Below are 25,410 nucleotides of genomic sequence, written 5' to 3' on the forward strand. Positions count from 1 at the left end.
TTGCCTGTAAATTTGCATTAGGTAATTTCTTACAAATAGAAATTTGTCCCTAAGTACAACTCTCTACCACTATTTTTGGAACTGTTGTAGTAAGTGTTACTTTGTGCTATTCACAAATACAGTATCAGCAGGTGCAGGATTGGCAGCATCCCGTTGAGTTGTGCTGCTGAACAGCTGCTGCAGCCGATGACTGGGTCAGCAAAGCTTGTCCATAGCTGTTGTTCCTGCTGTGTCAGACTCTCCCAGTGGATCATGTGCAAGAATGAGATAGGTTAAATTGCTCATTTTATTTGTTGTGTTTGTACTTATTTGTTTTTTGACTGTATGAACAGATGTTTTCTGATTTTATATATATGTACATAGATCAATATAAAGCTGTAAAGCATATGAGTGACCTTAGCTGATTCACAATTTTATATGAAAAAAGTATGATAATATTGAAGTACAGTACAAATAGATATGGTTTTGAATTTTGGTAGCTACTGGTTAACTGAAGCTTGAGGGGAAAAAACCAAACAAATTGGAAGAGTTGGTCAATGGTGTTTTCTCCATCCCATTTTCAGAAGCAAGTAATAGGGCAGCAGACGCAGTGTTTCAGAAGCTTGGAAGTACAGTTGCTAAGACTGTACTTATGTTCTGAATAGAACAGCATTTCTTTCTCTAGTAGTGGATGTTCAAAATCTGTGGCATGCAGGTATCTGTGGGGTATGTATTTGTGAATATATCCAGTCCTTCCTGACCTGTAGGAATTGAGGACTCTTAAGACAATTTGCCTGCAAAGAAGCCTGAAATTGAGTGTCTAACACTTATGAGGAATGCCCACTTTTAATAAAGCATAAATATATATGACTTGAGGAAGTGATTGATGCTAATGAATATGATTCATAGAGATGACGGGAAAACCAGATTATTTGATAAATGGCTTTAGTTATTTGATAAATGGTTTAGTTAATTATCTCCTGGAGAATTGCAATACATTTGAAATTATTCTCCTTTGCCTCTGGTAAGATCTGAAGTGTTTCCTGGGCAGGAATACTGACTGCTGGTAACCACTACTATGGTTGTGCTTTTGGGTGTTCTGAACACCTTTATATCAATCTTAACACACTACTACACATACTACATTGCATTCTGAAGTTGATGAGAAGCTGCCAAATTTATGCCATATTCTTTTACCATATAGGGTTGGCAGTAGAAAATTTAGTGGTTTTGAAGTAATTCTTAATAGCTGCCTGTCATTAAATGTTGGTTTATCTTGAATTACTTACCTGAATATGTGCATCAAACTGCTTTGCTTGAACCATGTCATCCAAAAGATGCGTAATACTGTGTGTGGAGCAGCTAATTTATCTGAAGTAAATTTCTGTGGATACGTAATATACAGTGGGGGTGGGGATTTAAGTGTCTGTCATATTTAACTTTGACCTATGCTAAAATAATTCCAAGTTTTCGTATTCTACAATAAACCGTAGCTTGAATCACTACCTGATTTATAAGTATATTGTAAGTTCTTTTCACTTCTGCATTTTCCAGGATCTTACCATTTGAGGAACAACCACAAGGTTAGCCATATTACAATGATTAGTCACAGAAACGCTTGAAGGTTAGCTGCAAAGTAGGTGCGAATTCTTCCCTTTATTTTGGTGCGTGTGGGAAGTTACTCTCTTGCACTTTCTGCCCAGCATGAATGTACAATTGCTATTTTGTAGCTACAAAAAAACCTAGTCACGCTCGTAACTTTTAGCTGGCTGAGAATGTGATCTGTAGGAGCATATTCCTTGGAGTCAATGGTTTATGGAGAATTTGTGATTAGCTTCAGGCGCAGTGATCCCAGAATCTTTCTGCACAATAAAGAACACACTACGTTAAAAGATGACGATCTGTGGCACAGCAAAACCACTTTGCTGTTGAGAAGTATGGAGTCACTGATAACTGATGATTTTAAATATCCTTTACTGGATATGTATATATATACTTATTTACAAATTGCTTTTTGGTGAGCTTTGCTTGTAATGTAAAAGGTTGCCTGCTTTCAGACTAAAAAATAGTCTTTTTTTATACGTGGTTCTCTTCTGTTTTTCTTGTTTTCTCTCTTTTCTTTCTTTGTCAGCTTGCCATGTTTTTCAGCATTTGGTAAGCATCTCTCTCTTGTAAATAGTGGGAGTTAGCTAAAAAAGATTGATTGGTGCAGATGACTAAAATATCAAATGAAGTTTCCGATAGAATGAATCTTGCTGTTTGGCCTGATTTCCCTCAACTGTTCTTGAGACTCTTATTTGATGTTTTGGCTGAGAATTTCTGATGTTTCATTTGGACTCCCTAGTACATAGGATGTGAATTTCTAGGTTCCTTTAGTACAAATATCTGCTATAATTCAGGGGATACTTAATTTGGATTTTAAAATGGTTTGAGAAAACAGCAGGCATATATATACAGTCTAATAAGTATATGGTCTGGTACTATCATACTGTCTCTGTAGAGCAGATGAATTCAGTTGAAAAACATGTTTTCAAATGTTGCTTTCCTCTTAATTTTCTATAAATTCAGTGATGAGCATCAGAAACATACACATTTATTCCCCTGAAATGTCAGAAGACATTATCCTGTCATACTTCCATAGAAATAAAACATGAGAAAATACTAATGCCATAGTTTTGCTTCTTATTTATTCCTTCTATTCCCTAGTTGTATTTTTCTAAAAAGCAATAACCCACTGCTCTGGGGGATTTAAAACGTGCAGTAGATTTGAAGACATGTAGCAGTTGGCCTTCAATTAGTACCTGTTAGACAACCTGTCTTGCTTTGGGGTTAACCTATTATGTTCTGTAGTGGTAATGTTAGTGTAGTAGTAGTTAGTGTAATGTAGCCTCCCATGACCTGTTTTATTCTGTTGACCACTTTGTATGGGAACAGAATGATTTATCATGAAACTTGGCAAAAGTGATTATTCATGACTGAAACAAAGTGTTTCAGCAATATTTTTGGTGTTCTTACACAGAATAAAGAGAGGGACAAGAAAGATCTGTAGTAAGTTTTATTTCTCCCCTGTATTTCTTCTTTTGGATAAGCCTGAGTAGGTTGCTTCTCTCTGAAACATGCTTTGAGCACTTTTTTGAGAGCTACAGTTGTGATTTTGTTGATTAGTTTGACTGAAGATCGCTTTTATCTGAATTGGTGTCCTTAGTAGGAGTGCAGCAACATGATCTTAATTCTCACTGTTGTTCGTCTCTAGAGACTTTAGAACATGTTTTTTTCTTCTCACTTTCTTAGTCTGTTTATAGCTTAAGAAAACAGATATTGCGGGAAGGTAAGTAACATGTAGACCTTTTGAGGAAGTTCTTCCCAACCCTGGAATTGGCACTATGAGATGTATGCCCTGTTTGGGGTCAGGTATTCTCCTTTCATCGATGAGAAATGGACCAACACTTTGTTGGAGGGCGACACCCTCCCGAGAGAAGTCCCGCTCCCTGCTGGTATAAGCAGGGTACTGACCCAGGGGTTAATGACCTACAGCACAGAGTGTCTCATCCCCCTCTCTGTTCTCTGGGCAGTTGGCATTGCCAGTGCTAGCGATGAACCTTTGAAGCAGAACGTTAAATGTACACTTAATGAAGGTATGTGGCAGCAGGAACCGGCATTTAGACAAGGTCAGGCGTTTCTTGGCACTGTGCACTTTAAGAACATTTCATTTTTCATTTTTTTTTTCAGAAAGATTTTGCTTTATTTTTCTCTCCAGACATAATCTTTGAGAGAACGTTGATCAGGAGAGAGTTTTCAGGTATTGAATAAAATTGCTATGCAAACTGGGCTGAGAGGTACAGGACAACCTTATAGTGTATAATTATTCACACTATTGTTTTGACTGACTAAAAATCCTTTATGTCAAATAGTTGAAGAACAATAGAGTAAACTTAACCTTTTGTACTTTAGAACTCTGTCTAAATGTTTCTTCTCTATCTTGGAGTGCATTATTCATTAATTTCTTTTCTAGTGGAAAGAAGCTGTTTATACACTTAAAAGAATAAAAGACAAAACACCAAGGCATGACTTTTTTGACACTCTGTTCTTGGGGCCAATTTTTTCCTATTTTCAGGGTTTATTTCTCCAAGAAGGTCTGGATCAAGATCAGAGTTGACAATCAAAGACTCCTTCTGTCTCTGAAGATAGTAATGGTTGAACTTTTTTCCCAACAGAATCAGGTCGATACATTTTCTGATTTTCACATTTTTACATTATACATTGTATTTTAGCCCTGAATTTGGTTGAATTCTTCTTCTTTGTAATGAATTGGAGTTAACTGTAAACAAGATGGAAGAAAGTATACAACCTATCATGGACAGTATCCTTAGTATGCACAGTTGTGGTACCTCTGGCTTGATGATGAATATTTTTCAGTCAGGTTAATCTTGTGATCTTGAGTTCAGTTAAGAAAGCTCAGTCATTTTTGATTTTGTTTCCATCTTATGGTGTGAGGAATTTGCTTTTAACTGTCCTTTCTGAGAAAACAATCAGAATTAGTGGGTTTTTTTCTTACCTTTTGCCTGAAGGAGGGTTTCTTAACAAAAGCCATGTACTTGCATTTGAACACATAACACAGTATTAGCAGGTAAGCAAAGGTATGCAATTTTCTTGAGCAACAAAATACTTGATTACAGGTCTAATGATAGTTTAAGAGGTGTTTTCAGACGTGATGAAATCAAGGCCTTGAAGCAGATGAACTTAATTATCTTTGTGAATATTCACAATCACATTATGTGCTTTAAATGTCACATTTCGAAATAGTGCCTCATTGCTAGTTAATTAACAATAATTACTCAAGGTAGTACTTATGTTTCTGGAATCTCTTACCTACTGTGAAAAATGTACTTTGCTTCTAAAGGTGTCTCAGTATAAAATCCAGATTTTACTTAACTCATTTTGAAAACGTTGCTGTTGTTTAGTCCTCCACCCTTTGCCTCTACCACTGCAGTGTGGAGAAACAGTTATTTCATTCCATTTGCTCTGCTACAGCTGTGCAGTGTTTTTAACACCTGAACCATGGTGTGTGTAATATATTTTTTCTTTTTTAAAAAGGCAAGTGGTAAATTTTTTTTTCTGTGGCAGAATAAGGAAAGAGAAGCAGTAGCAAATTAGACTGGCAGACTAGATCCATCATGAGGTGTTACAAAGGTGTGTTGACATTTTCAGCTAAAGAAATATGGCTTATGATAATACCAGAAGAGGTTTTTTTCAGTCATAGCACTTATGCTCAGTATGCTTTTCTCTGGGTAAGGATATTTTTTCCTTGGCAGAGAGCGCTATACAACCCAAGATAGCTTACACTGCAAAAAAACCCCCTCGTAGATCCTAGAAAGTCCTGCCTATATTCTCGTTTCCAAGTTCCCTCTTCCATCTTTCTTCTCTGCCTTTCATGTAGAAACTTAATTGAAATGTTCAAGGATTCTCTTCAAGTTTTTTCCCTTAAAATGAATCTTTTTTTTGTTCAACTTGTTTGCAGCAATACACTTTACATGTGCTTATATGTACATGTATGTATATTAAAATATATATTTAAATATATATAAAAAGAGCCTTAAATTAACAGAAAACTTCTTTTGTCAACTTCTCATCCTTAAAAACTGCATATTATCTTTGCATGCACACCTCATTCACCTGCGTGAATGGGGTGTCCATTGAAATTCTGGTAAAAATGTGTAACATATTTAGTAATAATATTTGCCTGTATAGTGAATTAAATACTTTAAAGTTTTTAATTCATGACAGTACTTACAATATGCTAAACAGATGTTTGAATTCTCAGACATCAATCTAAAGCTAATTCAGAGAACAGCAAGAAAAGCTACTAATTTTTAGAAACAGTCATGAAGATTAATTAAACTAATTATCTGTGCTTTGTGCAGTGGGAGTGGAGCTAACTGCAGGTACATGAAGACATAACCAAGGGAGTGATGAATATTTTTTTGACTGGTAAAAATATTCTAGTGATAGCAACAGAGATGGAAAAGAAGCTGAGTAATATGAAGCTGAAGTAATAACATGCATCTGTTTGTGGTAGGGTCTTTAACATGTTATGTGAAAATAGTGTTGGAAGTGGTGAGCACTTCATTGGGGAAACTTCCCAATAATAATTTTTCAGTTGTAGAATGACTCAGAGAAAACAAGCTTTTCACAACCACCAGGGTTTGATTTTCATTATTTGGAGAACATCATAGACCCATTCTAATTGAATTGTAATGGTTTGGTAATGATTTCAAAAAGCTTTCACCCGTGTGTCTGTTATGTCAAATGGGTTGAAACAAAATAACACTTTTTGCTTAACTTTTTCTCCTGCCCTTATATATGAATGACTCTTTCCTTTGTAAAGACTGATGAGAAATCTGCTTTTGGGTATCTCAGTACAGAGTTTGAATTATCAAAAACCTTGATATGCAATTGCTGACATTATAATTATTTATTTTAGAAATTGTTCGCATTTATATGCTTAAATAGGAATTAAATACTTCTGAAAAATATGATAAAAACTGGTCATTAATCTCCTTAAATTTTTGACAATATGCAGAAGCCTGCAATACTACTAATATTTGCATTAACTTCTAATTTTGAAATTCTTCATTCTGTGGGTTTTCAGTGGTAGTGAAGTAAATGCAGTGAAATTCTTGTAGTGGTGAAGTAACACTTTCTGTAGTGTGTCATACTGCTGCTGCAGTGAGAAATGCTGAACCACGTCCTACCTGATGTGAGGCTGAATTGTTTAAATGTTTATGTTGCAGTAGTGCCAAGGAGCTGAGCACTCTCGAGCCTGTGGTGGAACTTTGGGTTTATGTGTGGGTTTCAGGGCTGTGCTGCCCAGAGGAGTTGAGCCAGCTTGGGTGCTAGAAGCTGCAGAGTGGGACTGGTGTGATGCTTTCTGGAGCTATGGAGTCATTTCTCTGGGATAAATTTAACAGTGGGATGTCTCATGGCACCACGGCACTGATGTGGTGATAGAGTAGGTTTGCACTGTGTGAGTGTAATCTGAGGCAGTCCCTACTGATAGAATACCATAGTTATGCATTGTTGCTTGCTAAAGTGAGGTGTGTTTATCAGGCTTTAGAAAAAGGGGAAGGCAGAGGTGTGTATTTTTACAAGAATATAAATATTACATTTACTTTTGTAGTTACAAATAACTTAATTAGGTCCTATGTAAATGCCAGGCAATGTTTGCAAGTGTCAGTATGTTCATATCTGCTCTTTGATAACTGTCACTAATTCATAGTTTCAAGAAAATGTCCAAATAGGAGAAAACTAGCTTTTAATCTGGTTCTAGGTTTTCAGCAGGGACTATTATTTTCATTTCCAGCTTCAAAGGTATGCTCTTATACCAGCTGTAAAATAAAAGTTTGCAATACCATCTCCTTAATGTGACAAAACCACATCGATTATGCACATTGATTATGCTTTTTTATGTTGTATTTATAGTATTTATAGATGCTTCCACCCACGCTTTTGTAGCAGGACTTCTCACTGGAACTGTACTCCTACTTTAAAAAAGTCAGTTACATCTGGAAAATAGCTTTGAAACATTTAGACTACAGTAATAATCCCTCTTTAAGGTACAGCTTCCTATATCTTAAATTGCTGTAGTTTTTCTCACCGTATTATATTCAGGTAAACTAAAAATATTTAGATGCTTATCTGCTTTAAGAAAAAAAAAGATGTGTATTTCTTAAATGAATGTTGTGCCTGTGTTTAATGATGTTGAATCTATTATTAAAGTAAACAGCCCCCTGATGTATTAATAAAGGAAAAGCTATTTACCAAAGTCTTGTGGAGAATGTGAAAGAAATAATTAGTCATTCTTTTAAGGTTATTTTTTGAATCTTAAAATTTGATGCAAACTGTTGTGCTTTGTATTGATGAAAAATATAATCAAAGATCTGTTGTTCAACTTCAGGTTGGCTGTATCACAGTACTACATTGTAGGAATGTTAAAGAACATTGAAAACCCTCTGCTGACTAGATGTATATTAGATTTGCAAATTACCTGCCAATGCCCTTTGGGACAAAGCCCTTCATGAAATCATTGTCAATAGCTTTCTGTTGGGTTGACTTATATAATAGGTTGTTCTTCAAGATTTCGCAGGAGAGAGATTAAATGTTATAAAGTACAAAGTACAGAAGCTCCGTAGGGCAATCTAAATGATGTTATAGGAACTGAACTATATTACAAAGAATATTAAACATATTTGCAATCTTCTGTTATTTGTCATATGAATGCCAGGCCCCTTTCTGTCTGGTGGATTGCATAGATATGCAAAGGAGAAATAACAAAAGCTAATCAGTTTTGTTTTATGTAAAGCTGTTAATATGTAGATACTTGAGCTCCCTAAAAATAAATAAATAAATCAATCTGAGTATTCTAATGATGCATGTTGATGTTGTGTAAATTGCTTGGAGAAGAGGAGCTGCTGTAATCACTTCACTTGAAATAGGAATATACTTAAAAAGAAAATAGGATGACACAGCCAATGTTGTACATCTGTGCTAAAATTACTGTGAATTAGTCAAGTGTCAGTTAACCTGAGACAGTTGGAGTAATGCTGGTGGGGGCTTTACCTCCTTGGGGCAACAAACCCAAACTGTCCCCCTCTCTTTAGTGTAGAGACACATGGATATGAAGAGTAGGAATCAGTGCAATGGCCCCAGCATGCTGGAGATAAATGTGGAAATGAAATATTTTTATTATGTGCAGTGTAACACAGCGGAGCTGGAAGGGAAGGGGAAGCTTCTGTCAGTCATGGTAAAGTTCATGGCATGGTTACCAGTGATGGGCCAAGGCTTGGGCATGGTGACGGCTGCAGTGAGTGAAGAAAACTGAGTTGTGGTGTGTGCTTGGAAGGAAGCTGCAAAAAAAAAAAAAAAAGGACAAGTTGCTTTAGAGCTGTCTTGTTTCCTAGATAGCTACTGCAGAGCAGGATTTTCTCTACTACAGTTAAATGTCAGGAATATGCTGAGGGTTGATGTATGTGCTGCTGTCCGTCCACATCTGTGATGTGGACAATGCTTCGTTTGAGTCAGCAGATCTTATAGGAGTCACTGAATATTCTGGCAGTCAAATGTGAACCTTTTAGAAATCCTGGTATCTTTGAAGCATCTGCCTCCTACGCTTCCAAATACCAGAGACAGCCTTTGTGAGTGGCCAGGAAATGCTAACATCCTTGATGTAGTGATCATTTGTATCTCACCGTGTTACTCATTCTATGATGCTCCTCAGCTTCCAGGATTTAACATATTTTTCACAGACTTCAATCTGGATAAAATTTGCCTTCACCCATCCAGTGGACACCCACCTGAGCAGGAATTCCTGCAGCAGAGAGATTTGGACCTTGTTCTGATCTCCCTAAGAGGAATTGTCAATGAGGATTGTGGAAGGCAGCTTTGTGCTTGAAGCTGTTGTCTGGAGGCTCTTTAATTTACATAGGAAGTACTACCTTCAATTCACATGCAGCAATTCAATGAGTGTATTAGAAGGCAGAACATTCACAACAGGCATAGCAGCTTGTTCCAGGGAAAGCAGGAGACCAAACCTTGTGCTGAGAGGCCTTTGTCACTTGGACCATAAACTTCTTGTATGTTTTTCCCATTACTTTCCCCAGTGCTTAGAGGCACACAAACATCATAATAGCTCAGTAATGGTATAAACATTTATAATAAGGAAGGATGTTTTCCTCAAGAAAAATAAGAAAAATTCTCAGGCTGGGTGACCCTAGTATAACTTGAACAAGTGGAGGTTCCTATCTTGTACATCCGTCTTGCTAAATAAGATGGATGCAGAAAAATCTTGAAAAGACCTCAACCAGAGTTTATCCCTGTAGCCTTCAGGCTAGTTGTTTTCTTCAGAGCAGTTTAAAAATATCCAGCATAATTTTGAATAAGCTATCCAAATAAATTACCTGTTTGGTGCTTTCTTGTTTTTCTGGCTAACCTGATTCCAGTACAAAGCTCTCTCTGCTACAATTAAAGTTTAGTCTTATTCTCAGCATCACTTAAATAATCAAACTGCTTCTTGTATTTATCAAAATGTATTCAGCTCTTGGAAATGAAAAAATCTGCTCTTACTTCAAGACCTTTATTGCAAGAACTTAATCAAACAGTAGTCTTGCAGCCATCTTTTCTCTTTATCCCTGTTTCTGAACTGCAGGATAAGATTTTCTGTGGAAACAAATCAAGCTGTTAAGGTTGCACAGCTGCCAGAGGGGACTCTGTTGTTTCTTTCTCTGGAAGTAAAGATGACTCCAGCTTGTTTCTATATGTGATATAGCTTCAGTGAAATGCTACCACGAGCTGTTGTGGGCAGTCCTGCATTATTGATTCATCTGGATATTAAATTATGTAGCCAAAATCAAATATATGATAACATAGTTCCTACACCTTAATATATGTTCAACTTTTTGCAGTTCCTTCTGTCTAGATTAGTGCAGTTTTCAGAGGTTGCAGCTTCCCTGCCTTTTAGAGAGATGATCAAGTGTTGTGTGTAGTGTGACCCATCCACTCATCTTCACCTGAGATCTTGGTGCTGCAGAGTTTGTGCTGAAACCGGGAGTGGAGGGAGGTACCCAGCACAGAGGATGCTGAACTGGCCTGAGGACCTGGCATCTCTGTCCAAGGGTGTTTGCTGCCAGCCATACTGCTGCCCCACAGGTGTCTTGCTGGCATTTAAAGGGCTCTTAGGCAACAGAGCTCTAGAGTGGTGTGATATCAGTGAAAAGCGAAGGATTTCCCCAAATCTTGAAATACGGAAAAGAGGGAAAAATGCTGCTCTTAGCTCTATTGCATCATCATTCTTTTAAAATCTCTCCTTTTTAAGAACAAATAAGAACTGGGAAAACAAGCTGTCTATCAGAATAAAAGTCAAAAGAAGAATCAGTATATTTAGACATCTTGATCTCATTAAGTGAAGAATTTATTCTGTAAGCATCTGCAATTTTCCAGTGTCTTTTAAATGATACATGTGGTATAAAACATTCTAACAAACAAGTCTGTGCTTTTTTAAGAAGAATCAATGTGTGTTGAAAGTCTATCAGTCTAATTTATTTCCCTGAGGTTTTTAAAGGAAAATAAAGTGGTTTCAAGCGAATTTTGTTACTAATGGTATCTTGGTTTCCAGGAAGGAGGCTAGAACTGCGAAGATTTCATTTGACAATGTAGAAAAAAATACATAAAAGTTACGAAAATAAACATGTCACTTTACTCTCAACTTTGATACTGTCAAAAGATGTAGCTAATACAAAATGCTAACAATTGCATGAGGACTGTCTTGAACAGTTTTATACTAAAGGTTCTAATTAACACATTAATTAAAGCTAATTAATACATGTTACCAGAAACTAGGCTGCTTTTTCACACCACTCTATGTCTCTACCAACCTTGATTATAGTTTAAATAATTGATAAAATTTTGTAGTTCTCTGGCATGCCTTTTCAGTTTTTGGTTTATATTCCCCCTGGCATGGCAGTCATTCCTGTAGAGAAGTTCAGGTGATGTCTAAGGAACTCTGAATTGTAGTAGTACTTCAGTTGCTCACTTTTCTGGAAGTATTTTTAATGGCAAGGTCATCTTACTGAACTTGTTTTAATATTTTTTATTCTAGTGGGGGTGGAACCTATTCTACTAGTACTGTTCATTAAACAAGTAGGAATATATAGCTCCTACTGAATTTAATTTGTTGAAACTGATTTTGTTGCTTTATAATGCACTTTTGTTGCATTGTAATACAAATGTGCCTTGTGTTACAAATGTGTATTTTAAAACTTGTAGCCCTCTTCTCTGTTTAAAAAACAACCTTCTTTACCACACACTTTATTTGAGTAAACCTTGTGCCTCTGAAACTTAAAGCTCTGGTGCCATATCTTAACTAGATGTTCACTGGAAATGCTATTTAACATCAGGTATGTACAGCACATTATGGGATACTCTTTCATTTGTAGAATCTAGATCTGTCTATGCTGTTTTATAATACTGCTGTCACTATTCGAATTCCTAATTGACTTTAAGTGCATAAGTGGTTCTAGTTATTCCAGGTGTTATTTAAACAGTGCATAGATGTTTAGTACTTTGATGCTGAAACATATATTTTGGGTTGGGTGGGGAAAATTTTTTCTACTTCTAAATGGTGTGGGATAATTTATTTCTCAAGGAAGATGCGTTGGTTCCAAGTCTTGCTCCTCTCCTGCCTTCATCCTGTAATTATCAGAGTTGAAAAATCAGCTACTGTTGAAGTTAATCAGTTTTCATTTATTTTGGGTTAAAGGTTCAAAGCTGAAGTACCTTCATAACAAATGATAGGCCAAAGCTTGTACAGTAGCAATCAACTTCAACAATGCAATGATACTCTAAAAATTTAATAGGTAGCATTAATGTCTTAAGTCTGTGATTACTGTTTACTTGGGAACACAATTTTCTTTTAAGGGATCCACAAAAAGGGATTTAGAAGAGTGCATTACTTGACAGTTGATATAAGGTAGCTGTGTAGTCCGTGTACTCTTTCAGTTCTGGAAACTGAAACAGATTGATACACACTTTAGTATTGCTATCAGTTGAGGTGCTGTGGATTATCACCACTTGATAGCACATCCTCTAACAGTACCTTTTAAAAAATGTATTTGGCAACAGAGTGTCTGGTTATTGTTCCTCTGAACCCCTTTCGCAGATGGTGCTTGTGTTGGATTCTGCCCTGCTCACCCTTAGGAACCCGTGTCTGGTCTACATTTGGCAGCAAGTCACCCGTGTTGTGAAGTGGCTGTGCTGGTGTGTGGAGAGAGGATGCTCTCCATAAACATCGCGTGTGCTGCAGTGTCACAACACGCCAAGGCCCAGACAGCGCTCCATGACACACTTCCCGTCTTTGAAGCTATTGATCAGTCACTTTGCTGTGGCAGAGCCATGTCAGGATAAGTGCCAGATTAGCCTTGTCAGTGCTTGTGAAATAACTCGAACTTTCTGCAGTTTGGCGTAACTTACTCTGATTTTGAGGGAAATGGTTTTTCTGGTGGAAAGTGATACAAACGCTAAAGAATCTCTAGGCTGAAAAGAGAAGCTATCCCCAATGCCCAATGATGATGAATCACTTCGTGTTTAATGAATGTAAAAGTAATTTTGCGATATTTTTCCAGACCCAGATGCTTATCGGGTGGTCATAAATATATTGTGCAATTGTTCTTAACTCCATACTTATGCTATGTATGTATAGAATTGCTAATTGCTTAGTCATAAATTAGTAGTGGTGTTAATAGCCCTCAGTTAGGAGGATAAGTTGTAGTAGATGCTTGAACATTGAGAGATTAAAATCCAAATTTTCAAACTCAATCAAAAGCTTAAAGCTTATTAAACCCACATCTACATTAATGACTCTTGTAAATGACAACACATCTGGAATTGGACCACTTGACCTTAATTCTTGCAAAAACAAGCATAGGGTTAACGAACTTTTAAAATTGCAAATAAAAGAACCAAAATGAGGTTGATGTGGTTGTTGTGAGTTAGAATACGTTTTTTTGGTGAAATTGCATTCCTCTCTTTAAAATGATGGTAAGATTTGTAATAAAGTAACTTTGCTGTTGAAGTTAAATATTATAATGGTCTTTTAATAGCACCTTAATGGTCTCTCTGAGGACTTGCACTGAAATAGTTTTACCTTCTCATAATTGCACTTCATAGTGGACTGCAGCAGCACAATTTAAGGTCTCCTTAATTTTTTAATTTGTTTGTTAGATATAACGGACCTCATAAGTTACCATTCTGCCAATAAGGGAAGTATTAGATTTATTTTGATTGTTTTATTAGATATAATCTTCTACACCACTGTCTGTCTTGGCAATAATATGGTAGTAACTGACTTGTGTCACAATTTTTCTGCATTGTGTAATAACAGTAATGTGTATATTGATTGAATTGATATGCCATCCAAGAGGAGACTTTCTCATGATATGCTCTTCATTTCATGTCTATGTGTGACTCAGAAGCCTGGTGTCATGAAGAAGTAGATTGTTGCATATATACTGCTTATGTTGTTCTGTGCAAATAGCCTGAAAGAAACTGCCTGTTCAGCTTTGTCATTTTTGCGAAGCCCAGATGTTGAATGGAAATAGTTCACTATGGCACAACTTCAGCTCAACAAGGTCAGCTACAAATATGCCATAATAAAAAGAAAATTTACAATGAGTTGCTGTGTCATGATAGTACCCAGATAGAAATGCTAATGAGTAATTTGAACTTTTAACTGTGTTTTCCTATAAATGACGTGGCAGGCCAAGATTTCACCCTGAACTTGTTCATACTTTGACAGTATTTCAGTTCTTATCATAGAGATATTAATTTAAGTAAACATCCTTTATAAACAAACTAATTCCAATCTTCAGTTTCAGTTTATAAAAGCAGCAGGTCTTATTTTTGAATAATTATGTTATTAGTATTCTCATAGTTCACGTTGCAGCATCTAGGCATATGTTACTTGTCAGCATTTGGTATCATTTCATCTGGACACCAACTGTGTGTATGTGCTATCCAACACCTCAACATGAAGGCCTCCCTCTGAGAGGGTTGTGAAATGGTGGAAGATTGAGCTTGTTTGTCCAGAAACTGCATATAATTAACAGGGAAAGAGTACTGAAATCACCAAATGGAAATAAGGTCTTGTCCCAGCTATTCATCTTGTCTGTGACATCCAAGAAATATGAATTCACTAGTGTCCATGTTTTCTTTAGTTTATCCATTTATGAATCAAGTGGATGGAAAAAGAGTTTTTGTAGATGAGATTAGTATGTCCTGAGGACACTTTTGATACAATGGGAACATACAATTTACAAAGTCTCTAATAGAAATGTCTATGAAATATTTATATCAGCCTTGTTCAGTCTTTTACTGTTACCCTTTTTAAAATATAATTTATTTCTTAGGAGTTCTGTTTGCCAGTTTTGACTTGAAAGTTTTCCACGGAGGCAACGTTAATTATTTATATTAGCAAAACCCTAGCCAATTTGTATACTCTAAAATTATTTATGTTTTCAGTTTTCATTGGTTGATTAGATTTTCCTTGCGCTACAAGTTAACTTTTGAAGTAAGGAACCATTAGGGATGTTTGCCAACAAACATGCTTATGTGAAATGTAGTAGCTCTTGTTGTCAAAGCTTTACCAAGAACATTCCTTTGTTGTATTTAATCAGATGGATAGCTCTTGTCACAGTGGCGTGGGGTTTCTGTTTTCTTTTTACAGAATTCTGTTTTACTTCTCTCGTCTCTCCCTTTGGCATCTGAAAATGTCAATGTTTTATCTTGGTCTATTAGTGTTTTCTTAAAATAATTTTATGGGATGCTGACAGCTCCAAGTACACTTTTAATTAGATTTTTATTTTCCTGTTAATGGCAAAACCACCCAAATGAAGCTTTACAATTAACAATTATGGAGCCTTCCTTGTGGAAAGGGCTGCTGAGTTTCTGTGGGAGGGAAGATTAAAATAAAACAAACCAAATAATTGGAAATGTATTTCATAGGCATGGTTGGCATGAAGCTAATGTAGTGCTTGTACTTAACTCAGCCTTTGCTGGATTCACCAGGATTAAGGCTTGTTAATATGTTTACAAATCAGGTTTTGTACCACTGAGTAGTTTGTAGTAGTAGTGCAGACTTGGTTAGTAGTATGCTGCTACTATTATAACTTAAAATGCTTCTGTCTGGATAAAGCCCCCTACAAAATAAGGGCTACCTTATGTCTGGCTTCTTATACTGGGTTCTGGTTTGTTTGGGTTTTTTGTTGGGTTTTTTGTTTGTTTGTTTGGGTTTTTGGTTGTTTGGGGTTTTTTTTGTTTGTTTGTCTGTTTTTTGTGTTTTTTTTTTTTTGTAAAAGAGAAGATTTTCCACCTCATTGGTTTGGTAATTATGCTTGAAACACTTTAATATTAAAGTTTTTGGTGGAAAAAATAATGAATTTAGACCTTATGCTGGCTGTCTCAGCTAATTGAATTTATTACATTTTGCTGCTTTCCATTCCCCTCGTTTCTACAGTAGTAAGGGTAGTCTAGTAATAAGCTATCCAAATGCAAACTCTTATTCAGATACTAAAGCAATAATAAAGTTGCTTCTTTGCTTTGGATTAGTAAGATAATTGTGTTTTGAGTTACGACTGCTGCGAGAAGAAAGCTAGTGGAAATCTGTAAGTGCTTGTTCAAATGACAGCATTGATATATACTTCTTACACTATGTCTAGATTAGGAAGATGGATGTCATTTAAAATATGTTCCCTAGAACACTTTAAACATTCCTGGAGCAAGTGTTCTACACATCTGAAAATGTGTTAGCTTTATCTAGCTATACAGAATCCTGCTGAAAGACTCTTTTTTTGGGACAATTGGTTTAAAAATTAAGTTGGTATGTCCAAAATGACATCAATCATAGTATATATAACAACCTGAACATCTATTAACATCCTTCATAATTGTATGAAAATAACTTTATTGACACTGGCAGGTTATACACAAAGCTAGACCTTGGCTCATAGGTTTTCCTGGAGCTTAGCTCTTAGTTTTTACACAGTTTAACTACATGTTTAGACAAAAAAGTGCAAGTGATCTCTAGTAATTTTTCATGAAATTTTATTTCATACTACAACTATAATCTTTAGCTCAATATTTTAAGAAGACATGAATTGAAACAAGAACAAAACTTTCCAAATATTTCTGTAGTTTAGGAATTTATACATATTGCATTCAAGATCAGATTTTTTTATTCAGTCATGCAGTGGCTGGAGAGAATTAGGCACACCTACCAAATCTGATGCTTGGTTATTAATTGATTTTCTTCCTGGCATTCTCTTGCCTCAGTTTTATGAACAAAAGAATGTACCTGTCTATGTGAGTGACTCCTTATCTTTGTTGCTGTTGGTTAGAGATACCCAAAGGGCACTTTTAGCTCCTACAATCCTGCCCAAAGCTGCACCTCATCCAAGTGGGGAATCTGAAGAAGCAGTAGCAGCAGAAGATATCTTTTTATAATTTTTCCGTGAGACTGTTTCTGCCCTCTGGCCCACTGATTTTCAAAGAACCTTTTATAGTACAGTTCTGAGCCTGCTTTGAAAAATTGAAAATACATGATTTTCTATAGTTAGTGTGGGACTTCCTTCTCTACTGTATTTCTTAGAAATCACAGTATTTAGATACTGATGAGATCAGAAAAGCGATATGGCTCAGGGAGTACCATTCTCTTGAAGTATGCATGTTAGCAGATATGGCATGTTCAACTTTCAGACATGAATTCAGTTCTGCAGTTAAAAAACAAAGGAGAAAAACAAAATCAGTTTTGTCTCCTTCAGACACATCAGGTAGTGATGTTCCAAAAATGGAAAGGAGAGGCTCATGTCTCTTCACAAGTCTGTGGAGCAACCTGAGTGTGCTTTGTAAGGGAACGTAATCTGTTCTAGTCAAAGCATAGTAATTCTTTATACTTTCAGTAATATCAGTACTATCCCACATCATCCTTGAGTGGGGCTGTTTCTTAAATGCCATTTTTTAATTCATATTAATTGAGAAGTTTGAAATTATTTCTTACTGTTGTTCATTAGGAGCCATTGACAGAGGAAGATGGTAACTACTGAAGAATGGCACAACTTGGCTAAATTGAAGGGGAAGAGTTCTTTTAGTATGGATGTAATGTTGAAATTAACTTCAATCCATCCACTAAAAAGTTTTTAATTTCATTACACATGCTCCAGAAATTAATTTCTTGTTTAGTATTCTTGACTGGCTCTGCTGTAGCTCCTTTTTGCATGCAAATTCAAAATGCATACAGCTTAATTCCTCATACTTGCTTCCAACCTCTAATTTATCACAATTGAATCACTGTTCTCGGGTTCACTGTGCAATTAGTGACTGCCTGTTTGAATAGATGCACCTTTCTCTTTTTAAAAGTCATGCTGCTAGATTTTCTTTTCTGCAATCTAATTTGCTTGAAGGCAAATGCATTATAGATAATCATAGAATGGCAATGAAAGAGATGTGCTCAGTTCCTATTTTATCAGGCTACCTATGCTTGATGAGTTCTCCTATTACTTTGGTTGCTCTGCTTATGTTGCTGTGACTTTTTTTCGAGGAATGAATTCCTAGTTGGATGGTCAGTAAGATAAAAGTCTTTCTTTTGTGTCTTATGAGCTGGTTGATAGTGTAGCAGACCTCGGAACCTTCTTGTGTGACTGCTATTTACTTGAATATCAAGTGCCTATCTTCTCGTGCTTCCTTCTGTGGCTTACCAAGAGAGTTTTTATTATCTTCAACCCAAACTACTTTATTTTAAAAGGCTGTTTTCATCAAAGCTTTCAGTCAGAAAATAGGACCTGGAAACATATAATCTATAATAAATCTCATCTCTTATATTGTGTAGTTGCTTATGTGGTTTGTGAACTTTTGATCACAAGGGTGAGGAGGTCTGGTTATGTTACCTAAAATAGAGGTTACAGTATTTTCACAACATTTCTAATCTATACAGGAAAGCAAGCAACTTCTAGAGCCTTTATTTCCAAACAATATGGAGAATGTGAAAGAGCAATTGAATTACAATGTGCCTCAGAGAAAGTAAAAAGAAAATTGCTTCTGTAAAGAAGTCTCTAGTATAATTTTGTCACTTGGCTGTTTGTACCTGCCATTTTGGCCCCATATATTAATCCTAGCAGATAACTATGTAATCACCATACTTTCTATAATAGGGGAAGAAATGAAATGAAAGCAATTGATGGAAAAAAATGGAAATGCAATGTTATAAATAGTGAAGTACAAAAGAGTAAGAACTAGTAGTGAAATATGAACCAGTTTGACAAATTAAAGCCAATTTTAATAAAATTGGAAAAATGCAGTTAAAGCTTTCGTGATACCTTAATGCCAGAAAGATATTGAAGAAAATCTTTGAAAATAGCTAGATAATTTCAAAGCTTTGAGTCTTGGCTGTTTATTTCTTTCAAATATTGGATAATTAATTAGTTAATAATTACAGATTTAGGGGAGGTAATATGGTAATATGTATCATTTTTCTAATAATAGCTGCATATTTTGTTGGTTTTGGAAAAAGGATGGACTGGTTACTGTTTGTAATGTTTATAAAGTTTATGTTAATTGGCAGTAAACTAAATGAATTTCCTCAGTCAAGACTGCCTTTCCCATGTGACTCTAATTCCAGAAAGCATTGAAACACCACCATTACCTGGGCAGAGAAGAGCTGATGGAAAGCAAAACAATGGGGAGAAATATGGTAAAATTGTGAGTGGTCAGTGGTCTCATCCACAAGAGTGGATCACTTGTTTGGTCTCACATAATGGAGGGAAATGCGCTTTTTCAGGGGTGTGCCTTTTCCATGTATGCAGCTTGTTTTAATGAAGCAGGAGCTCAGAAGTGCTGTTGAACTTGCTTTACTTTACCCTTCTTGGGAAAATTGAGTTTTCATACTTAATCACTAAAACATGACAAAAAATATCTGAAGCATGTACCACCTGTTTTCCTTTCATCTAAATTCATTCATTAGCTTCCTTATATTAAAAGCCTCTAAGACACAATTAACCCTTTTTTAATACTGTGAAACTTGAAACAATCGGTAAAACTCATTAAAGCAGAGAAACTTACTTTCAAAAGCAGTTTAATATTAAGATTTTCCTGATTTCTTTTCTTGTGAATAGAGTAGAATACTAAGGGTATGGCCATCACAGTTCCAGTCTTAACTGGCTATTCAAGTAATTAATGATAATTGGTTGCTTTGCATTGCAGAACTGTGCTTCGTGATAGAAGATCCTTTGATGAAATAATTTTCTAAAATGGAATGTTTTCTTCTGAGTATGCATCATATAATAATGATACTGTCAGCAAGTCCTTTTTGTCCAGTAAGAAGAAAATATAATTGAAGATAAAAAAGCATTACCCAAAGTCTCACTTGTTTCTCCCTCTTTACATTCTCTTGTATTGTGAATTGTGCTATTCCCACAAGAAAGCAAACATCTACTTAGGTTTTCTGATTTACCAAGTTGTTTTTGTTTTTAACATCTTTAAAATGCACAAACATGCAGTTAGTTGTATTTTCAGTACTAACTTCATTGCTCTTGTGTTAACATACATGAAGGTTGAATTTTATCTCAATTTAAAAAAAAAGTAATTTGCTGGTATTCTGTTAGTTGCCTAGTCTGTTCCTGGCAATATATAAGCAATCTTAGAATGGAGAAATTGGTTAGAATTACCAATATTCAGAATAACTTTCCAAGCTTATAGGCAATGTTGTTTTCATTCTGCATGTTTTTGCAGGATGAAAATGACTAATTGCAAAGAGTAATGTTGTAAAGTCACCATGAAGTAAAATGGTGACTCTAAAGCAATAAACTGCCTTGGGTTTACAGTAACTGCAATAAAATTATCATGAAGCAGTGTCAAAGTGTTGATTTATTTGTACTACTAATATTAGAAGTAATGAAATTGTAGGATTTACAGGTATATCTGTTTTATTATTCAACTCAACAGGTATTGTATTGTACAATCATAAGGTATTTCATAATCTAGCTTTTACTAAAGAAGAATATTCATAGGAAAATAGCTCTGATATTTAGCCTTCTGTCACAGAAGTGATCATACTGGATCTTTATATGGGTCATTTGTTGCTGAACTTCTAATTTTATCTTAAAACTAAGGCAAAAATAAAACTAGGAAAAGGATGTGCTTTTAATTTTTGTCAACTATATTTGGTAACTAAATTCAAAGTAGTTGTATTTTCTAAAATATATGACTTGAAAACAAGTGCCTTTTTGAAATATGGGCAGGATGATTTATGTTCTGAAAGTGCTACTTGTTATATACCTAAAAAACATTGGATAATGAGTAGAACAGGATTTTCAGAACTGCTCAGCATCAACCTAATTCTGTCCAGAAGAAACTGAAAAATGAGAGGACTCAGACCCATCCTTAAAAATCTCCACGTGACTGTGTGATAATAGTCTTATCTGCTTCCTCAGTGAATTTAAGGTAAAATTCCACTTAAAATTACAAACCCAGTGAGAAATGTGATAAAAACCTATGTACAGGCAGATGTGAATCCTGTAATCTGCTAGGATTCCTCTGACTTGATGGAAATCAAGATATGATAGAGACAAAAATTGGAAAAAAAATATTTAAAGGTAAAATTTATCTGGATACATATTTGTTTAGAGATTGGACAGTATTATATATGGGAAAGTATAACATGAATTGCCATTGCAGGCAATGTAGACATTTTAAGAAATAAAAAAGTTATAAAAATGTATTACTGATTTGTGCCTTGTTAATAAAATACCCTAATTCTAATCAACCATGCAATTATTTCTAACAGTCTTTTCAGTTTAGCTGATACAACTCCAGAATGCAAAGCTTTTTCAACCGCAATGATTTGCTGTAGCTACTTATCAGTACATTGGAAAAAATACTGTGATTCTTTATAAAGCTGTCCTTATCCTTCTTCTTAAGGTATGGGATGCTGTAGATACAGGCTGCTGTTTAAAAACATACTCCTGTCACTCCTGTGCTGTTCGAGCTGCCCAGTGGTCGTCTTGTGGAAGAAGGATTCTCAGTGGGGGCTTTGATTCCACACTGCATTTAACAGATGTAGAAACAGGTAAAGGTCATGAAGGGTGCATTATAGCCCTGTCTTTATTGTGTACAGACAACTTGGGATCTTGTTAGCCTTATTCTTTCTTATATAGATAAAATCTGTACATGAAAGTCGGAGTTCCTGAAGCATGTCCTTACTTTAAAAAATATATATCATCAATTATGAGTAGTTGGAGAAATTTGAGAAAACTGGAATATCTTTAACTTCATGATCACATGTAATTTCTGTTGTCACATATTACACAGATGAATAGAATGAAATGTGTATTTTTTATGTTCTGTCATGGTCATTTATTAAAGTGTTTGAAGAGCCTCTTAAAACTGCCTTCAGTAACATTTATACATATGGTTAATTGAAGCATAGGCTTGTATCTCATTCTCAATTGGTTTGGTTTTAAATTTGTGCCTAAAGTTAGTTGGGTGTTTGTTTATTTTTGTTTGTTTTGTTTTTGCTTTTGTTTTTTTTCCGAACAGGACCTTAATTAGGAGTATGGAAACTTCAATTCTAGTATGAAACTTTGAGACTGAACTTGGGTTGCTTTGATGCATTTGTGGATTTGATTTGGGATTTGATTGTTGTAACCTTAACAAAACTAATTTCCTGGATGCTGTCTCTTCTTTTCTCTTTCACAAACTGAAGTGCTTCTGTCAGCTATATTTCTTCTCTCCTTGATGTATGTTACCACCATTCATACAGCAGTGTTCACTGGGGCTGTGCATAATAGGACATCTGTGTGTGTGTGTGTAAATGAATTAGGTCCAAAATAGGACTCTGTCAAGGGAAGAGATGCAATTTTATGTTTTTCACTTTATTTATTTTTAAGTGTTTAACTCCTGCAAAGGTGCAATATTTCTTGTAAGACTACAGTAAAAATTCTTAAAAAAATTACCAGCGTTTTTTGTCTAAGAGGATTTTCTCTTACATAAAAGCAAGGACTACATTGCATGTGAATATCTGGAGAGCAGAAATCCTATTCAGATGAACTGGGAAAGTGGCCAAGGAAATTTGTGAATATTGTTCACATGAGAAAAAGATACTTTTCCTTGCTCTAAGAATTTATTTTTCTCAACAATTGTTGTACCAGAAGTATTTAAATTCAATGATGGCTGAAAGGGAGCTGTTGTAGTGTGGGAATGTAAAATATGTTATGGAATACTGATGTTCTGAGAATATTCAGGCTTTTTAATGGGAAAAGAGGTTTATATATCTGATGTAGTAGTACATGAGGTTAATATATCAAGTCATTAATCTGTTAGACTTCTTGTCTTTTTTTTATTTTCAGTTTCAATACAGCAACCTTTCTAGTCTCGCATATAACTGAATTTTACTAATCCAAGTGCATTTACTTTTGTCTGTAATGCTCACAAATTCTAAACAGAATGGCTGTCTTTTTAATGGGATTTATAGCAGTAGTATAGATTTTATGTGTCTGAGTCACTTGAAGGGACTACTGTGGGAAAAATCTCATTTCATTAAATCATAGCACAAATTTCAAAGATATGTAATTTAAATCATATACTTTAATTTCTAACATCTCTTTGATTTAACTATTCAGTAATGGGATAGTAATCTGGATTAAGTTGATTGTAGTAGTTCATTTATACTGCTCTAGGAAATGACAACAGTAACAAGACATATTTACTAAGTTTCAAAGCAGATAAGTTTATAAATGGTTGTTTCCTTATTGACGGGTGAGTTATGTAGTGTTTGTAGCTACTTAAATAAACTTTATGTGTAAAATGAATGCTTACATCCTTGGAAATACCAGGTATTCATTATTGCCTTGTATAAAGAACACAGGAGCCCTTGTACTTTCTCTGAACTGCAGTTGTCATGTTGATGTTTGGACCTGACTTTCAGTGATACACACCTCATTTGGAAAAGTGTAATATTAGTGATCAGAATTTTATTCTGATTTCCTTCGCATGCAAGGCAATTTCTGGGTTCCTTCCCTGTTGTAAAGTTACTCTTCTTTTCATGCGTTTCAGTCAGTTCCTTTCAGAGAAACAGGGTGAGCAGTTTGCCTCTGGAATCCAAATCAATTTGATATAAAAAGCCTCATTTCCATTTGAAAAACACTAAGGCAGCTATAAGATTTTGATTTACATTAGTTCACTGAATCATTCATTCTTCCTCACTCTTCATCAGTGCTGAGATGATTTCTTCTTTGATTAACTTCAAATAGATGTTAGAACTGCTCTTTCACAGAGGATTTTCAGATACCTTTTTGGACTTCAGTCTTAATTACTTTCCATTGCTAGTATGAACCAACTACCAGCATGTTTAAATGCAGTAAACGCACGCCAGTGGGATTTTTATAAATAATAATGCTCTCTTTAAGGCTCTATGCTCTGTATTTTGTTCTGGTTCAATACTTTTCCTGTGTTGTTTGCTAAAATCTAATCCTTCTTATCTTTGTTTTCAGTGCAAATTTTATATATTACGTCTGTGTTATAAAAATTGTTACATGTCCTTCACTAAAAGAGACCTAATGGTCTGAAGAGAATTATTTTAAAAGCTTAGGAAAGGTTGCAAATACAGCTAAGTACATGCATGGTATTGAGCTGCTAAGGCGCCTTTTTTTTTTTTTGGTAATTTTCTGTTGGTTTTCTTTAGGAACATAGTTTGTGCCCTATTAAATCCAAATTGTTGTCTGGCTAATTGTTACGGGTCTGATGACAGCTAGTTAAATGACATTCCTCGAAGGAATGTGCCAGCATAGTTTTAACGAACAGTGCTGGAATAAATTCCCCAGGAAATTGTTTCTGAGATTGGACTTCAGTTTGGGTATCCCTTGTCCTAATATATTGCATTTTCTGGAGTGATTTTTTTTAATCTCTATGATCTGAACAACATCAGAATAGAAGCAAACACTGAAATCCCATTAATCATGAAACAGAATTTTTGTCATTGGCGTAGAAATCCTGATATAAGGATAGAAAACACATCCTGAAATCCTATCCTGCAGTTTTACACCATCAGACCTCTTGCCCTTGTCATGTGTATTTAATGAAAGTTCTTATGTATAAGAATATCTAAGATGCTGCAAGCAAAAAACAATGGGCTGATAGGAGTCTCATGAAGTTCAACAAGGACAAATGCAAAGTCCTGCATCTGGAATGGAGTAATCCTGTGCAACAGAACAGGCTGGTGATAAACTGGCTAGCAAGCAGCTTTGCAGAAAAATACCTGGGAGTTGTGGTGCTGAATATGAATCAGCACTGCTCTCTTGCAGCAAAGAAGGACTACTTCATTCCAGGCCAAATTAGGAAGTATTTACCTAGGACATAGAGAAAATGATGCCAGGCTCTTCTCAGAGATGTGCAATGAAAAGAAAAAAGGCAAAGTACAAATATAGAAACACAGAAACTTGTTGGCTCAGCTCAAGGGTCATCAAACACTAAACCAGGCTGTTAAGAGAAGCTGTGGACTTCAGTGGACAGACCCATAAGCAATTTACTGCAGCTGGACCTAATTTGAATAGGGATTTGGACTAGATGAGTCCAACCTGCATGATACCATGAAGAAGAATTCAAGTTAATGAGGTACAAGGAGTTTTCTTGTCCTGGTTTGGTTGAAAATAGATGTTGTGCAAGTCTTTTTTTAAACTCAATTTTTGTAGATTGTCATTTATTATCTTCAATGGTCCTAGCACCAGGATGTCAAGATAAGACTCTCCACAAATATGGTTTTCTTAAAAGCCATTGTACACATTCAGAATTATGAGTCTGATCCAAAATATGCATAAAATGTTTAAGGAACTCAAGGTTATT

The 25,410-nt window shown here is 35.4% G+C and overlaps 1 protein-coding gene across 3 annotated transcripts in view; it reads left to right on the forward strand.

The window, feature by feature from the left end:
• The window catches only part of WDR25 (WD repeat domain 25), an 84,824-nt gene that overhangs the window by 13,866 nt on the left and 45,548 nt on the right, over positions 1-25,410 (forward strand). For 2 of the 3 annotated variants that reach the window (XM_027673981.1, XM_027673980.1), the window contains exon 2: positions 21,493-21,640. In XM_027673981.1, coding sequence (XP_027529782.1) covers positions 21,493-21,640 — 148 coding nt within the window. Of the gene's footprint in view, positions 1-4,093; positions 4,200-21,492; positions 21,641-25,410 lie in introns of all 3 variants that reach the window. The other variant, XM_027673982.1, reaches the window with a different exon arrangement.

The sequence above is a fragment of the Neopelma chrysocephalum genome, unplaced genomic scaffold (assembly GCF_003984885.1).
Source record: "Neopelma chrysocephalum unplaced genomic scaffold, ASM398488v2 Primary Assembly neopelma1_24, whole genome shotgun sequence".
Lineage (NCBI taxonomy): Eukaryota > Metazoa > Chordata > Aves > Passeriformes > Pipridae > Neopelma > Neopelma chrysocephalum.